Below are 19,370 nucleotides of genomic sequence, written 5' to 3'. Positions count from 1 at the left end.
GACGTTTTTCGTCGCGGCGAGACCTTTTTACGAAATTTCAGTCACCAACTTTCTCTTCCGAATGCGAAAATATTTTGTTGAGCCCAACCTACATAGGTAGGAATGATCATCAAAATAAAATAAGAGAAATCAGAGCTCGAACAGAAAGGTTTAGGTGTTCGTTTTTCCCGCTCGCTGTTCGGGAGTGGAATAGTAGAGAGATAGTATGATTGTGGTTCGATGAACCCTCTGCCAAGCACTTAAATGTGAATTGCAGAGTAGTCATGTAGATGTAGATGTAGATGTAGCTGTGAAAGGCTTATTTCAGGTGATGAATGGATTGCTACTGTTTAATTGTTCTTTCAGAATAATTATATTTTCTGTTGTGTAAAGACGTGGAAGTGGCAATATTTTATTTTTCTGAAATAGTGCCTTGCATGATCATCTATCCCTTTCATTAGTCTAATAATCTTTATTTGTAATGTAAATGATCTCAAACTTGTTCCTCAATTTCCCCAAAAAACTATGCTGTACTCAATATGGAGCGGAGATAAGCAATGTATTGGCCTTAGATTATCATGTGATATACAGTTTCTTAATACTCATAATATGAAACATGTTTTTCTCAGTTTACTGTTTATTTAGTTTACATGTTGGGGTGTTACATATGAATTGGGTTAGTATGTTGTGTTCCAGACCATGCACGATCTGTCACCTGAGTGATATGTATGCTAAATTTTACATTACCAGTATCTTGGGGTCACCATTCTTGAAGCTATTTCCTGTAAAGCACCTGCTGTGCAACACCACTGGCCTGTGACATGTAATTTCTTCACCTTTTGTAGTGGATGGGTGCTGAAAGAGAGCTCTGATATATTTAAGTTACTGAAATAAAGTAACCAGTTTTGTGAAAATCCTGTATTATACTCACTATGTTTCGTCTGTACAATTTCACTTACAGCTGCAGATGATACATAACTATCTTAATTTGTGTATCACAATAGGTCATAACATGTATTGCTGTACTGTCCTGACCTTACAGAATGACTGTACTTATGTATAATCTGCAGCTGCTCACGTTTTTACATTATCTCCTGTGTCCTCTGTGGCTTCCAAGGCACTGCCAAACCTCAATGTCAAAGCTAGGGCAATGAACATTTGATCATGGATGTAAGGGAATGACCAACATCTTACCATAACTTTAAGGGGAATATAATTGCAATAAATTTGAACAGCACAACTACATCACATTTTCTTGGATTGGGTGACAATGGAGATGTAAAAATAAAAAAATTAAAGAACTGGCTTGCTTTGTTTACTTTTACTCTATTATGTCATACTTTATCATATTTTTGGTTAACTCTGCAAACCAAGGTAAAGTTTTTGGACTGCAAAAGTTCCTAATAAGACTCATGTGGTGTAAATTAAAAGACAGCATGTTTCTTGCTTTGTGACATTTTTACCTCTTTGTTTTCACTGTGAGAACACACAATGAAAGCTGATTCACATTATAACAAATGAGAATCCGTGTGAGCCCAGAATGGTATAGTAGGTACGATTATGGAAGGAAGACTTTGCAAATCAAAATAGTTCATATTGATTGTTTTAATGATCTCCTATGTTACGCACAATTGGATGACCATTAATTGTAGTACATGTTCATGGAGTAAAAACTATTGGCCAGGTCTAGTGGTAGTGTTAAAGAAAAAATACTCATCGTGTTATTGAGGATCTCCTTCAATCCGTTGCTCGAAATTCTTCTGTCTAGAACCCAGATTCTCTTGTAGATCAGGAAACCTATTATGTTGACGTGTTTCTTGAATAACATATACGACAAACTGATTTGTATGTAATTTTCATTTTTAATAGTCCTAGATGCCTTGCTGCCATCAATTACAATGTTCACTCAGAGAAATACAATCCATTTGTGTGCAACTCGAATTTACAATTTGTCCAATAACTAAGCAGGAAAACTTTACATTCCTCCTTCCTCCCTTCCTTATAGAAAACACACGTCGCACACATTTAACATTGTTCCAAAGTATGTCAATAAAAATATAGTCATACCAAGATCGAAACATATAATATTAAATCGAAAATAATTTACAAAAAGTGAAATTCATTCAGCAGCATGATAGAACAATTGTTGTTGTGGTCTTTAGTCTGGAGACTGGTTTGATGCAGCTCTCCATGCTACTCTACCCTGTGCAAGCTTCTTCATCTCCCAGTACCTGCTGCAACCTACATCCTTCTGAATCTGCTTAGTGTATTCATCTCTTGGTCTCCCTCTACGATCTTTACCCTCCACGCTGCCCTCCAATACTAAATTGGTGATCCCTTGATGCCTCAGAACATGTCCTACCAACCGATCCCTTCTTCTGGTCAAGTTGTGCCACAAACTCCTCTTCTCCCCAATCCTATTCAATACTTCCTCATTAGTTACGTGATCTACCCATCTAATTTTCAGCATTCTTCTGTAGCACCACATTTCGAAAGCTTCTATTCTCTTCTTGTCAAAATTATTTATCGTCCATGTTTCACTTCCATACATGGCTACACTCCATACAAATACTTTCAGAAAAGATTTCCTGACACTTAAATCTATACTCGATGTTAACAAATTTCTCTTCATCAGAAACGCTTTCCTTGCCATTGCGAATTTACATTTTATATCCTCTCTACTTCGACCATCATCAGTTATTTTGCTCCCCAAATAGCAAAACTCCTTTACTACTTTAAGTGTCTCATTTCCTAATCTAATTCCCTGAGCATCACCAGACTTAATTCGACTACATTCCATTATCCTCGTTTTGCTTTTGTTGATGTTCATCTTACATCCTCATTTCAAGACCCTGTCCAACCCGTTCAACTGCTCTTCCATGTCCTTTGCTGTCTCTGACAGAATTACAATGTAATCGGCGAACCTTAAAGTTTTTATTTTTTCTTCATGGATTTTAATACCTACTCCGAATTTTTCTTTTGTTTCCTTCACTGCTTGCTTAATATACAGATTGAATAACATCGCGAATAGGCTACAACCCTGTCTCACTCCTTTCCATATCACTGCTTCCCTTTCATGTCCCTCGACTCTTGTAACTGCCATCTGGTTTCTGTACAAATTGTAAATAGCCTTTCGCTTCCTGTATTTTACCCCTGCCACCTTCAGAATTTGAAAGAGAGTATTCCAGTCAACATTGTCAAAAGCTTTTTCCAAGTATACAAATGATAGAAACATAGGTTTGCCTTTTCTTAATCTAGCTTCTAAGATAAGTCATAGGGTCAGTATTGCCTCATGTGTTCCAATATTTCTGTGGAATCCAAACTGATCTTCCCCGAGGTCAGCTTCTATCAGTTTTTTCATTCGTCTGTAAAGAATTCGTGTTAGTATTTTGCATCCGTGACTTATTAAACTGATTGTTCGGTAATTTTGACATATGTCAGCACACGCTTTCTTTGGGATTGGAATTATTATATTCTTCTTGAAGTCTGAGGGTATTTTGCCTGTCTCATACATCTTGCTCACCAGATGGTAGAGTTTTGTCACGACTGGCTCTCCCAAGGCTGTCAGTAGTTCCAATGGAATGTTGTCTACTCTGGGGGCCTTGTTTCGACTCAGGTCTTTCAGTGCTCTGTCAAACTCTTCGCGCAGTATTATGTCTCCCATTTAATCGTCATCTACATCCTCTTCCATTTCCATAATATTGTCCTCAAGTACATCGCCCTTGTATAGACCCTCTATATACTCCTTCCACCTTTCTGCTTTCCCTTCTTTGCTTAGAACTGGTTTTCCATCCATGCTCTTGATATTCATAAACATGATACTTTTTTCTTCAAAGGTCACTTTAGTTTTCCTATAGGCAGCACCTATCTTACCCTTAGTGGTATATGCCTGTACATGCTTACATTTGTCCTTTAGCCATCCTTACTTAGCCATTTTGCACTTCCTGTCGATCTCATTTTTGAGACGTTTGTATTCCTTTTTGCGTGCTTCATTTACTGCATTTTTATATTTTCTCCTTTCGTCAATAAAATTCAATATTTCTTCTGTTACCCAAGGATTTCTACTAGCCCTTGTTTTTTTACCTACTAGATCGTCTGCTGCCTTCACTACTTCATCTCTCAAAGCTATCCATTCTTCTTCTACAGTATTTCTTTCCCCCATTCCTGTCAATTCTTCCCTTATGCTCTCCCTGAAACTTTGTACAACCTCTGGTTTAGTCAGTTTATCCAGGTCCCATCTCCTTAAATTCCCACCTTTTTGCCTGTAGCACCACATTTCGATATTTTGTATTCTCTTCTTGCCTAAACTATTTATCGTCCATGTTCCACTTCCATACAGGGTTGCACACCATACAAATACTTTCATAAAAGACATCCTGACATTTAAATCTATATACGATGTTAACAAATTTGTCCACTTCAGAAACATGTTCTTTGGCATTGCCAGTCTACATGTTATATCCTCTCTACTTCGACCATCATCAGTTATTTTGCTCCCCAAATAGCAAAACTAATCTACTGCTTTAAGTGTCTCATTTACTAATCTAATTCCCACAGCATCACCAGATTTAATTCAACTACATTCCATGATCCTCATTTTGCTTTTGTTGATGTTCATCTTATATCCTCCTTTCATGACACTGTCCATTCTGTTCAACTGCTCTTCCAGGTCCTATGCTTCCAGACAGCATAGAACAATTATGGTAATATATATTCACATAAACAAAAATGTATCATTTGTAGTACAGTAATTTTATGAAATTTGTTTTTTTAATCACAGGGCTTAATTGTGTTAGTACAACATATTACTATACAGTCAGAGTTTAAAACATTTCAAATAAGGTTGAAAAAAAGGATAAGATTGTAAATTTGAGAATATACGTGGTCCAGATGCCTTTTTGGATGTGATGCTGTCCTCTCTTTTCGATTGCTGCCAACATAAGCAGTTTATCAGTACAGGCTCTTTCAAAGTGTTATTGAGTTTACTGAGAAATAAATAATGTAACGAGTGTGTTTAAACATGGACATCTTTGTAATCTGCTCCCGCAATTCCTTGAAGTCCTTGTTACATCCATATCTTACTTAAGGAAGGAAGCAAGATCAGAGACAGATGTCTTATTTATACCATAGCTGCTGACTGGTACGAGTTGAGTGGATCCATAGGTTACCAATACTGACTGAAAAAAGTGCAGTTCACCTCTCTCACAACCCATCTAGATGCATAGGCTATGTTATTCTTTCACCACTCCTTGCATTTCCTTGAGCCAAACAGCCTTCTTTCTGTAGAAGCTCAAACAGAAAAAGACTATGTTGACAATAATGGTGATTATGGTTGGGAAAGGAGTGAGGCAGGGTTGTAGCCTCTCCCTGATGTTATTCAATCTGTATATTGAGCAAGCAGTAAAGGAAACAAAAGAAAAATTTGGAGTAGGTATTAAAATTCATGGAGAAGAAGTAAAAACTTTGAGGTTCGCCAATGACATTGTAATTCTGTCAGAGACGGCAAAGGACTTGGAAGAGCAGTTGAACGAAATGGACAGTGTCTTGAAAGGAGGATATAAGATGAACATCAACAAAAGCAAAACGAGGATAATGGAATGTAGTCGAATTAAATCGGTTGATGCTGAGGGAATTAGATTAGGAAATGAGACACTTAAAGTAGTAAAGGAGTTTTGCTATTTAGGAAGTAAAATAACTGATGATGGTCGAAGTAGAGAGGATATAAAATGTAGCCATGTATGGAAGTGAAACATGGACGATAACTAGTTTAGACAAGAAGAGAATAGAAGCTTTCGAAATGTGGTGCTACAGAAGAATACTGAAGATAAGGTGGATAGATCACGTAACTAATGAGGAGGTATTGAATAGGATTGGGGAGAAGAGAAGTTTGTGGCACAACTTGACTAGAAGAAGGGATCGGTTGGTAGGACATGTTTTGAGGCATCAAGGGATTACAAATTTAGCATTGGAGGGCAGCGTGGAGGGTAAAAATCGTAGAGGGAGACCGAGAGATGAGTACACTAAACAGACTCAGAAGGATGTAGGTTGCAGTAGGTACTGGGAGATGAAGAAGCTTGCACAGGATAGAGTAGCATGGAGAGCTGCATCAAACCAGTCTCAGGACTGAAGACAGCAACAACAACAACATTATAAGAAATCTTTTCGAGATCTATCAGTCAGGGAATTTGAACTATTGATAGTGGTTCACAAAATTAATATTTATTACAGTGATCACAGACAAAAAGTACAGGAGAAACAGGCGGTTAGTAAGGGATTTTAAAAAACTGCTATAATACAGGAGGTACTGGGAAATATGGGAGAGTTGGTCACCCTAGTCACAGCATAAATGGGCCTCCACAGCAGGTGGAGACATGCACTCACCATAGTGCCGTGTCAGAGTTATGAGCTGACGTCATTTACACCAGATATGCACATATGGCAAACCAGATTGTGCACTGTTTAATGTTCCACACTTTACAAGTACCTAATCATTTCCATGAACATCCGTAACCGGCCTAACTTTTTAGCAGTAGACTAAATTGATGAAATGCATCACAGTTACATATAGTAGGGAATACAAGAATTACAGGTAATACATAGACACATTTAGAAATGCAGTAGTTTTATTTAACTATTGATCCTGTATTCTTTGAACAGCTGTTGAGATGAGTCATATTTCTGTTATGTAGGCAAATTTTTAGATTAAACATTTCCCCCACATTTTGTATTGAATTCTGCTCAGGTTAATCCAGAAAATATTTAATTAAGCAACATAGATTCCAAGATTCCAAGGAATTGCATAAATGTACATCGACATCTGCAAACTATGATGAAGTGTATAGCAGAGGGTATGTCCCACTGTACCAGTTATTAGGGTTTCTTCGTATTCCATTCACATACGGAGTGTGGCAAGAATGATTGTTTGAATGCCTCTGTGTGTGTGTGTGTGTGTGTGTGTGTGTGTGTGTGTGTGTGTGTGTGTAGTGATTATTCTAATCTTATTCTCACGATCCCTGTGACACTGATATGTAGGGGATTGTAGTATATTCCTAGGATCATCATTTAAAGCCTATCTTGAAACATTGTTAATCGACTTTCTCGGGATATTTTATGTCATTGTTAAAGAGTATTCCAATTTGGTTCCTTCAGTATCTTTGTGACACTCTCCTACGAATCAGACAAACCTGTGACCATTTGTGCTGCATATCTACATCTACATTTATACTTCACAAGCCACCTAACGGTGGGCACCTCCCTTTCGTGTTCCAGTCGCGTATGGTTCACGGGAAGAACGACTGTCTGAAAGTCTCCGTGCGCGCTCGAATCTCTCTAATTTTTCATTCATGATCTCCCTGGGAGGTATAAGCATGGGGAAGGAATATATTCAATACCTCATCCAGAAACGCATCCTCTCGAAACCTGGACAGCAAGCTACACCGTGGTGCAGAGCGCCTCTCTTGCAGAGTCTGCCACTTGAGTTTGCTAAACATCTCCGTAATGCTATCACGTTTACCAAATAATCCTGTGATGAAACACGCCACTCTTCTTTGAATCTTCTCTATCTCCTCTGTCAACTCGACCGTTTATGGATCCCACACTGATGAACAATACTGAAACATAGGTCAAGCCACCTCCTTTGTTGATGGACTACATTTTCTAAGGACTCTGCCAATGAATCTCAACCTGGCACCCACCTTACCAACAATTAATTTTATATGATCAGTCCACTTCAAATCGTTCTGTATGCATACTCCCAGATATTTTACAGAAGTAACTGCTATCATATAATCATACAATAAAGGATCCTTCTTTCTATGTATTGGCAATACATTACATTTGTCTATGTTAATGGTCAGTTGCCACTCCCTGCACCAAGTGCCTATCCGCTGCAGGTCTTCCTGCATTTCACTGCAATTTTCTAATGCTGGAACTTCTCTGTATACTACAGCATCATCCGCGAAAATCTGCATGGAACTTCCGACACTATCTACTAGGTCATTTGTATATATTGTGAAAAGCAATGGTCCCATAACACTCCCCTGTGGCACGCCAGAGGTTACTTTGTCTGTAGACATCTCTCCATTGAGAACAACATGCTGTGTTCTGATTGCTAAAAACTCTTCAATCCAGCTACACAGCTGGTCTGATACTCCATAGGCTCTTACTTTGTTTATCAGGCGACAGTGCGGAACTGTATCGAACGCCTTCCGGAAGTCAAGAAAAATAGCATCTACCTGGGAGCCTGTATCTGATATTTTCTGGGTCTCATGACCAAATAAAGCGAGTTGGGCCTCACATGATCGCTGTTTCCGGAATCCATGTTGATTTGTACAGAGTAGATTCTGGGTTTCCAGAAATGACATGATACGCCAGCAAAAAACATGTTCTAGAATTCTACAACAGATCGATGTCAGAGATATAGGTCTATAGTTTTGCGCATCTGCTCGATGACCCTTCTTGAAGACTGGGACTACCTGTGCTGTTTTCCAATCATAAGGAACCTTCTTTCCCTCTAGAGACTTGCGGTACATGGCTGTTAGACAGGGGGGGGGGGGGGGGGGGGCAAGTTCTTCCACGTACTCTGTGTAGAATCGAATTGGTATCTCATCAGGTCCAGTGGACTTTCCTCTGTTGAGTGATTTCAGTTGCTTTTCTATTCCTTGGACACTTATTTCAATGTCAGCCATTTTTTCGTTTGTGTGAGGATTTAGAGAAGGAACTGCAGTGTGGTCTTCCTCTGTGAAACAGCTTTGGAAAAAAGTGTTTAGTATTTCAGCTTTACACGTGTCATCCTCTGTTTCAATGCCATCATCGCCCCAGAGTGTCTGGATATGCTGTTTCGAGCCACTTACTGATTTAACAGAAGATCAGAACTTCCTAGGATTTTCTGTCAAGTCGGTACATAGAATTTTACTTTCGAATTCACTGAACGCTTCACATATAGCCCTTCTTACGCCAACTTTGACATCGTTCAGCTTCTGTCGGTCTGAAATGTTTTGGCTGCGTTTAAACTTGCAGTGAAGCTCTCTTTGCTTTCACAGTAGTTTCCTAAGTTTGTTGTTGAACCACAGTGGGTTTTTCCCGTCGCTCACACTATTACTCGGGACGTACCTGTCTACCTGTCTAAAATGCAATTTAGATTGCCTTGAACTTTTTCCATAAACACTCAACATTGTCAGTGTCGGAACAGAAATTTTCGTTTTGATCTGTTAAGTAGTCTGAAATCTGCCTTCTATTACTCTTGCTAAACAGATAAACCTTCCTCCCTTTTTTTATATTCCTATTTACTTCTTTATTCAGGGATGCTGCAACGGCCTTATGATCACTGATTCCCTGTTCTGCACATACAGAGTCGAAAAGTTCAGGTCTGTTTGTTATCAGTATGTCCAAGATGTTATCTTGTGCCTTTGTAAAAATTTCGGCAGAATTTTCTCTGACTTCAGCCAGCTTTCTGTACCTATAACGATTTCACCTTCGGTGCTTTCTATCAGTGCTTGAAGTTCCGGTACTTTTATCAATGCAGCTTCAACAGTTTACAATTACAATACCGATTGCTTCTTGGTTCCCACATGTCCTGACTTTGCCCCGCACCCTTTGAGGCTGTTGCCCTGTCTGTACTTGCCCAAGGCCATCTAACCCAAAAAACCGCCCAGTCCACGCCACACAACCCCTGCCACTCGTGTAGCCGCATATCTCTGTGTATGTTCAGTATCCCCTGTTAGTCCTATTTGGTACGCGTCCCACACAATGAGCAATAATCAAGAGCAGGTCTCACGAGTGATTCGTAAGCAATCTCCTTTATAGACTGATTGCACTTCCCAGTATTCTACCAATAAACCACCTGCTTTACCCACAACTTAGTCTATGTGATCATACCACTTCACATCCCTACAATGTGTTGCATCCGGGTATTTGTATGAGTTGGCCGATTCCAACAGTGATTCATTGATAGTGTTGCCATAGGATACTACGTACTTTCGTTTTGTAAAATGCATAATTTTACATTTCTGAATGTTTAAAGCAAGTTTGCTGATCTTTGCACCATGTTGAAATCTTATCAAGATCTGACTGAATATTTATGCTGCTTCTTTCAGATAGTACTTTAGTTCAGATATCTACCTCATCTGCAAAATGCCTGGTTTTTACTATTGATATTGTATGCTAGGTCCTTGATATACAATATGAACAGCAAGGGTCCCAATGCACGCCCCTGAGGCACACCCTATGTCTTGCAAAGATTCTCCATCCAAGATAACTTGCTGTGTCCTCCCTACCAGAAAATCCTTAATCCAGTCACAATTTTCACTTGATAGTCCATGTGATCACACTTACTGCAATGAGCATAGCTGTGGTACTGAGTCAAATGCTTTCAAGAAATCAAGAAATACTGGATCTATCTGACCACCTTGCTCCAAAGCTTTCAGTATGTCACATGAGGAAAGCGTAAGTTAGGTTTCACATGGTCGATGTTTTCGGGATCCATGCTGGTTAGCATTAAGGAGGTCTTTCTGTTGAAGATACCTCATTATGTTTGAGCTAAGAATATGTTCTGAGAATTTGCAACAAATCAACGTCAGAGTTATTGGACGGTAGTTTTGTGGATCACTTGTCTTACCCTTCTTGTAGATAGGTGTGACCTGTGCTTTTTTCTGGGAACTGGGCACTCTTTTTTTTGTTTTGTTTCGGGTATCTACAATAGATTATAGTTAGAAGAAGGACGAACTCAGTCACAGATTCAGTAGAGAATCTGACAGGGATTTCATCATGCCCTGGAGTGTTGTTCAGCTGTTTCTCAACACCACTGACACTAATACGTATTTCTCTTTTCAGTGCTATGAGGATTAAATTGGGGCAGTTCTAGGTATTCCTTCGTAAAGGAACATTTGAAAATGGACTTAAGCATTTCAACTTTTCCTTTCGTACTTTCAATTTCAGTTGCTGTCTCTTTTCCATGTGGGAGGACACTAACTTTGGTTCCACTGACAGCCTTTACATATTACTAGAATTTCTTTGGATTTTGTGGAATGTCATTTGCCCATATTCTGCTATGGTAGTCATGTAAGGCATTATGCATTGCTTTCTTGGCAACTGACTGTCTTTCATTGAGCATCTCTCTACCTATAGTTAAGCCCTTTGTTTTACTTCTATTATGCAGTAATCTCTGTTTCTTTAGAAGTTTCTTTATGTTGACTGTATAGCATGGAGGTTCCCTCCTATTATGAACTGTTCTGCTGGGCACAAATCTATGAAGTGCACGATGAACTATTCTTTTAAACTTGCGCCAGACTTTCTCTACATGCTCCTGGCCTCTGCAGGAAGTTTCAAGTCCCGCACTGAGATATGGTGCTACTGGTTTTTTAAAATCTAGTTTGCTGAACATATATATCTTTCTGCTTGTTATAGTTGCCCTTTGTACCTTGGCAATCATTGCTGCCACAAGTGTGATATTATCACTGATACCTGTTTTTGTGTGGATATCCTGAAAGAGGTCAGGTCTATTTGCTGCCATTGGAGCCAATGTATTTTCATCATTAGTTAAGTTCCTAAATATCTGTTCTTGGTAGTTTTCAGAGAAGGCATTTAATAATGTTTCACAGGATCTCTATCACACCTGCCACTAACAGAACTGTAATTTCCCCGATTAATTGTTGGATGTTTGAAGACTCCACTAATGATTGCAGTATGATTGGGGAACTGAAGAATAAGTGAACTGAAGTTTCCTCTAAAGTTTCCAGTAATGTCAGGAGATGAATCTGGTGTGCAATAGAAGGATCCAGTTATCATTTTTTGCCCACCCCTGATACTGAGTCCTGTTCAAACAATCTCACATCCAGCTTCAATTTCTGTATCAGTAGATTTGATTTTCTTGTCTACTTCGACAAATACACCACCTCCATTTCCCATTTGCCTGTCCTTTCGATATACTCTTAAATTTTCCCAAGATTCTCACTGCTATCAATTTCAAGTTTCAATTAGCTTTCGGTAGCTAGTATTATGTGATCTTCACTGCTTTTCATGAGTGCTTCAAACTCTGGCACTCTGTTGCGAATGCTTTGGCAGTTTACATTTAGGATTTTAATACTGTCACCAATCGGAGGCTTTTCTTTCGCTCTTTTGCACTGATACTTCTCGGTTTCCTACAGCTATTGTTATTTTGATTGCATGGAGAGTCTCTTAATCCACAAATCCTCATGTGCACCCACACACAGTCAGCTACCTCACTAGCAGCGTCTGATGAGTAGTGCACACCTGGTCCATTTAGGAATCTACAGTTCTCAACCCTAAGGTGCAAGTCTAGGAACTCACAGTCTAGCTTGTCACAGAACTGTCGAAGTCTCTGGTGACTGAATTCCTTCCAGTTGACTCAGAACCAAAGGGCCAAGATCAGTTTTGGGGATAATGCTACAAATTGTGAGCTTTATTGAAACTCCATGCGCTAGGCTGGTCTTCTCAACCTTCTCTGACAGTCACTAGACTGGTCCAACTTTGACCTCGGAGCCAAGGCAGCAGGCATGCGCTACAATCTACAATTGGTTGCACCCTGTTCCCTCAGTGGCTGCCAGGAATGGCCTTTTCAACGTGTTGAATGAGGCCTTCAGGCATACACACTGAGTACACCTGGTGTCCTTTCCTGTCTATTGCTACCATTTCCCTAAGGAGTACCATCATTTGCCATATGTTTGAACTGCCAATGATTAATAGAACCCTATCCTTTCCTGTTTGCCTCATCTTGACACTCATAGCGGTAACTTATGAATATATAACTTGTAAGAATCCAAAAATTCTCAAAAATACCTATTCCTTAAATAATTGTTCAATGACATTAGAGCACACTTGTGTTTGAATGAGGATATACCTTCTGGTTTCAACAATTTTGAAAGAGCACAAAAAAGTTTAATCCTATAATTGTCATTAACATAAGACTTTATCACTGCACTCACGAATGTTCAAAATTTCACAATATTTCACAATACAAATAGGTATTGATACAGTCAGTGAAAGATTATGTATAAGTGACCTGAACAGTAAAATATTCAAATCTAGAACTCAGATTGACATATGAATCTTGTACACGCAGTCTCACACAAATTAAAATTCTGAAGTCGGCTTTTATATTTAAATAAACAAGGATATTGCACGGATTTTTCGCTTAGCTGTTTCTGAGTACACTTCTAGTTTGGCATGTTGAAGAAGAACACTGCAGCATGAGTTTATCTCAGTCAAAATCACTAAAATGTGCAGCACTATCTAAGCATGTCTTCTGATTGTTGCAACTAACAACCACATCACAAATTTTGAGTACATGAGATCATATAAATCTTAAATTTTTAATATTTCATTTAATAAAATTTGTTTACAAAGAATATTTGCATTATGGTAATCAACCAAATGTAAATTCTATTTAAAACAATAAGATTCACAAAAATACAGCTTGTAAAAAAAATTGGAGATTTTTGGGTGATTGTTTATTTGTAGATTAATTGAAAGTGTGTGTGTGTGTGTGTGTGTGTGTGTGTGTGTGTGTGTGTGTGTGTGTGTGTGTGTGTGAACAAATTAACAATTCTGTTGTTCAAGTCCACAACTTTTATTGTGCTTCCTCCTGCAATATGATGGCATTCATAAACAGAATCTTTGAACATGGATTATTTTTAGGCTTGTTTCATTATGATAAATGTTATATTTCAGTTGGTTGCTGTACTACATGACCGAATGACTCAATGTCGTTATGTGAAACCAATCAAGAGTTTTGACTTGGGCATTAGACCTGAACCGTGGTTTGAAGTGGACGTCATGACTAAGGGGCGGAAGGCACTCGAAGATGTTAATACGAGCTTGGGTAAATATTTTCAGTGTAGAGAAAATAATAGTAGTTCTTGGTTTTATTCAGAATACAGTGCATCTTTATTTTTGTTGCCACAGGTTTAGCCTTTGATAACTGGGACCTGGACTTTTATACAGATCTATTTAAAAATAAGTTGAAGAGGAATCCCTCAACTGTGGAGTGCTTTGATTTGGCTCAGTCAAATAGTGAACACAGCAGGCATTGGTTTTTCAAGGTATTTATTTCGCATATGACTGTGTAAATGTGGTCTTTAAAAAAAATGCTACATTTAGCATTTCATCTGATGTTTCCTTATTAGTTAATTTCATGCCCCCTCCCTCCCATTTCTTCTCTCTTTCTAACTTTTTCATGAAATGTTCATAAACTGATTGAGTGACCGAGCTCCAGAATAACAATTTTCATACTTAAACATACCATCTTACAGCACTTGCTCATTGATCTTTCCTATGATGCTCCACATGACACTGTGAACAACACACTGTGAAGCACCGTGTAGTTGACACTGGACCAAGTTGCATGTTGCCACATACCATATTCCAGAATATCTAGCAACAGAAGTAATATGATACACACAAGAATTTCCCCACATATGTACCACTTAGCATGTCAAGTAGATAAGATAAATAATTTTCCTATGTATCTACAATAGCGCACCTCATTCAGTTGTAGGAAAATTTAAATATATATAATGTATCTTGCCTATTGCTAATTTTTGTGACATTGCAGTGTTTTCCATTAAAATTAAATCTGCGGCAGTGTAAATACAGTCTGTGTCCTTTGCTGAGCTACAACTGACAGTTCCAACTGAACAATAAGTATTTAATATTGACAGGATTCATAAGTGTTTTATTTGAGAAGTGCCAGCAAGACATGTGCCTTTAGTTCTGTTCTCTTTGTCTTCTTTCCTTTCTCTGGTATGACAATACAGGGAAATTTGCTTTGAAAAATGTAAGACTCTCAGAATGAATCTTTTTCTCTGAAGCGCACCTTTTCCAAACTTCTCCGCAGGTTAAAATTGTGCACCTGACTGGGACTCAAAACTCTGAGCCATTTGGTCAATTGGAGCATAGCTCGCAAAAGGCGAAGTTTGACGAGTATCATGAAAGACTGATTTTCTGCGAGCCCAGCAGCTCATTTATTAGGAATTTTATATCACATTGGTGCAGTTTGTTAATTGGACACATGTGAAATTTACTTTCACAGAAATCCTCTACATTTACGTTTGAAAGTAAATTTGTAGACTGTGATAACACTGATATAAAAAGTTTTCTTGGTATGGTACCGCGTAATAAGGTAAAAATCTACTGCTGCTGGAGAAAAACCAATGTTTTGGCCACAGTTGCAGCGGCCTTCTTCTGGGTCTAATGGTGCGTTGTAGCTATGCAGTGTCCTTTTTACTTTGTTTTTACTGTTCACTGCGCATGCCATTACGTCAGAATTTTGAAAAGGTAATTAATTTCATTGGTCACTTAAGGAAGAAGGAGAGAGAACTTGATTTTAATAGGTTATTGCGGTGGAGGGGGAACGTGACGTCTGTTGTCCACTGGCTCTTGTGTTATGTGCCATGATTGATGGTCAGCGTCGAATGAGAAGTTGGCTGCTGTTTACCAAATGCTGGACGTCAGCCGCGCGGCGGCAGTTACTCGCCGGTAGTGCTCGTGCCTCGTGTTGGCAGTGCGGTCTGTTGGGCTCTGATTGCTGCAGCCAAGATGGGGCAAGCCTGAGTCCATCCTCCCTGTTCATGTTATTAGGGTGTTTAAGTATTTCGATGACCTCTCTGATTTTGCGTTTCATCATAATTGGCTACTTAGCCAACACACAGGCTTGCTATGCTGTCTGTCTGCTCGTAGTATTTTCCTTGCCATTTGAAGTACGTTGAATGGCAAGGAAAATACTATGAGCAGACAGACAGCATAGCAATGGGGTCTTCCCTATCTCTGCTGACAGCCGACATATTCATGGAAGCCTTCGAAGCAGCGGCCCTCGGTTCAGCTACTTTACGCCCACGTTGCTGGATCAGATACGTGGACGACACGTTCGTATATGGCCTCATGGTGAAACAGAGCTACACAGGTTCCCTGAATATCTGAACAATATGCACGGGCAGATACAGTTCATGCTCGAAGTAGAAAAGAATGGTGCAATCCCATTTCTAGACGTTGAAGTATACAGGAGAATGGAGGGCACACTGGGGCACAGAGTATATTGCAAGCCTACACACACAGATAGGTATCTGCACGCCCAATCCTACCGCCACCCAGCACAGAAGAACTCTGTCATCCGTTCTTTGGCAATCTGTGCACAGCGCCTAAGTGATGCTCAAAACATCACATCTGAGCCTAAAAGGCTACACACAAAGTTTCTAGCCAATGGCTACAGTCATAAGTCGATAAACACAGCCTTGTCAACGAACACAAATAAGAAAGAAAAGCAAGAAATAGACAAACTGTAGCCAACAGTGCACTTACCTTATGTGAAAAATGTTACTGACCGAATAGGCAAACACCCCCGCTGCGTTGGGGTGCAGCCTGTCTTCTATAGTGGTCATACGATCCAGGACGTGCTAGGCTCCACTTAAGGACAAGGTGGATGCATTACACACTGCAGGCGTTTACAAGGTGGAATGCGAATGTGGAGAGGCATACATCGGCAAGACTGGTAGGCCAATAGCAACGCGCAATTGGGAACATGAGCACTGTATTCGTCTAGGGCAACACAACAAATCCGCAGTGGCAGAACATCAGCAAGACTGCGGATAAGAAATAAAATTCAGTGAAGCCTGTGTTGTGTTGGTAAAGCAGCCAATTATGACGAAACTCAAAATCAGAGAGGCCATGGAAATACTTAAATACCCTAATAACATGAACAGGGAGGATGGACTCAGGCTTGCCATATCTTGGCTGCCAGCAATCAGAGCCCAACAGACCGCACTGTCAACACGAGGCACGAGAGCTACCAGCGAGTAACTGCTGCCGCGCAACCGACGTCCAGCATTTGGTAAACAGCAGCCGACTTCTCATTCCACGGCTGCCACCAATCATGGTACACAACACAAGAGCCAATAGACAACAGAGGTCACATTCCTCCTCCACCGCAATAACCTATTAAAATCAAGTTCCCTCTCCTTCTTCCTTAAGTGACCAATGAAATTAACTACCTTTTCCAAATTTGGACGTAATGACATGTGCAGTGAAGAGTAACAACAAAATATAAAGGACACTGCATAGCTAGAACGTACCATTAGGCCCAGAAGAAAGCCACTTCAACCATGGCCGAAACGTTGGTTTTTCTCCAGCAACAGTAGTTTTTTTTACAATATGACACGGCCCCATACCCAGAAAACTTTAATGTTGACTGACTCTTGCCACGGAACCCTACGAAATTGTGATAACACCATTAACCCTGTAGTCATGCGCAAGGGAAATATTCATTTGTGGCTTCCTCGCTCGCAGTGGAATTTAGGAATATGAGTCCCCTTTTTTATTCTGTGGCCTATAGCTAAAGGGAATAGCAAGTTACAGACCTGATAAGCTTGCTGTGTTGTTTAATGGAAACTTCTTCCTCCAAGTGGTAGCGATCATCAGTGGGTGGGTGTAGTAGTATTTTTCTCAAGCAAGCTCTTACACTGTGCATCAGATAGCACACTTTTGTTGCTAATACTGATCTGTGTCATAGTCTTTCGTAGTGGTGCACATGAAGAAGATCTTCTTGGTATATAAGCCACATCATTTTGAATAAAATTATTCACATTTCGACACCGTGCTCTATTGTCTTCAGGATTAAAACTACTGGACACTGCTGAGAGAACGGGGGCATCGCACATAGTTCGGTGTTTCAGTCCGTGGCTGGTCATTTTGGTATTACATTAGTTAAACAGTTGTCAGAGATCAAATTAAATTGCAAAAATATACAATATTTCTGGATGGAATAATGCATAACATAAAAGAAAGGCAACCACTCTCCTATAGCTTACTGATGTGTGGTGCATAGAAACATGCAACATTTACACTATCTTCAAGCTCGTATCCGCGCGCACACACACACACACACACACACACACACACACACACACCCCTGCAACCACACACACACACACACACACACACACACACACACACACACCTGCAACCACAGTGAAACTGATTCGGTCAGTCTTGTCACTGCTGCTGGTGTGTAATTTTGGGTGGAAGTCTCATTGTGTGTAGTTTTGCTACCGAAAGAGCGAGGGATCGAAAGCTACTGTCAATATTGTCATCTGTTGTGTGTCTGAGTGCTGCATATCACTCAGCTATAGCTGAGTGGTTGCCATCCTTTATTTTACTTATTATAAATTGTAAAGCTTTTATGAGATTGGAGTACACACTTAGTAATGCACAGGGGCTGGTTTTGGGTTCCAAATGAAAACAGAAACATGTGGCAGTTATATGGAGTCATACAGTGCTGGCTTTCACAGCTTTAGAGTTGTTTTTGTTTCTTGGGCATTTGATTGTGTTTCAAGGCTTATTTCTCTGCCTAACATTTCACTCTCCAATGCTGTAGACATGATCAGGAGCTATAATGACTCAGAAAACAGTTACAGTGCCAGACATGCTTAACAAAGTGAACTGTTTGCATGTATTCATGGAACCGTAAATTTGTGTTGCCATCTAGCCAGAGCCTTAGATTGCGGAGTTGTGTCATTGTGAGTTACAAAGCTCATAGTGGGGAAGAGTTGCTGCAGATTGCTTTATTTAATGATAAGGCCCATGACTTATCTAATTTCAGCCGTGCTTCTTTTCTATTAAAGTTATTTGTATACTTTTGAATTTCTATGTGGAAAAATGAACTTATGATTCCCTGGTGTGAATGCATGACTTGCTACTGCCGATTAATCTGTGTTGCCCATACAATTACTTTGCCGTAATGCAGTTGTTAATTAAATTAAATTTAAGAAGGCATTAACACCCACCTTAAGGAACACAAGTCTGAAAGTATTTGTATGGAAGTGAAACATGGAGATGATAAATAGTTTGGACAAGACGAGAATAGAAGCCTTTGAAATATGGTGCTACAGAAGAATGCTGAAGATTAGATGGGTAGATCACATAACTAATGAGGAGGTATTGAATAGGATCGGGGAGAAGAGAAGTTTGTGACACAACTTGACTAGAAGAAGGGATCGGTTGGTAGGACATGTTCTGAGGCATCAAGGGATCACCAATTTAGTATTGGAGGGCGGCGTGGAGGGTAAAAATCGTAGAGGGAGACCAAGAGATGAATACACTAAACAGATTCAGAAGGATGTAGGCTGCAGTACGTATTGGGAGATGATGAAGCTTGCACAGGATAGAGTAGCATGGAGAGCTGCATCAAACCAGTCTCAGGACTGAAGACCACAACAACAAGGAACACAAGAGCAGTTCTCTGTGAAACACAGATAAATCGGCAGTAGCAGAGCATGCTCTGGGACCAGTGAACAACAAAATTTGTTTTTTTTGGATACCAGAGATTTATGAAGCTTTAAATCATTATTATGCTAGGATATGCTGAAAGACTGTAGAAATTGAAA

The 19,370-nt window shown here is 39.6% G+C and overlaps 1 protein-coding gene across 2 annotated transcripts in view; it reads left to right on the top strand.

Annotated features, from left to right (window-relative positions):
* LOC126281265 (phosphoribosylformylglycinamidine synthase) overlaps positions 1-19,370 on the top strand; it is a 194,584-nt gene that overhangs the window by 33,709 nt on the left and 141,505 nt on the right. For both annotated transcript variants that reach the window (XM_049980080.1, XM_049980081.1), the window contains exons 4-5: positions 13,666-13,816; positions 13,900-14,036. In XM_049980080.1, the coding sequence (XP_049836037.1) occupies positions 13,666-13,816; positions 13,900-14,036 (288 nt within the window). The remainder of the gene's footprint in view (positions 1-13,665; positions 13,817-13,899; positions 14,037-19,370) is intronic.

Source organism: Schistocerca gregaria, chromosome 7 (genome assembly GCF_023897955.1).
Source record: "Schistocerca gregaria isolate iqSchGreg1 chromosome 7, iqSchGreg1.2, whole genome shotgun sequence".
Lineage (NCBI taxonomy): Eukaryota > Metazoa > Arthropoda > Insecta > Orthoptera > Acrididae > Schistocerca > Schistocerca gregaria.
This window is presented reverse-complemented; position numbering and strand designations above follow the sequence as displayed.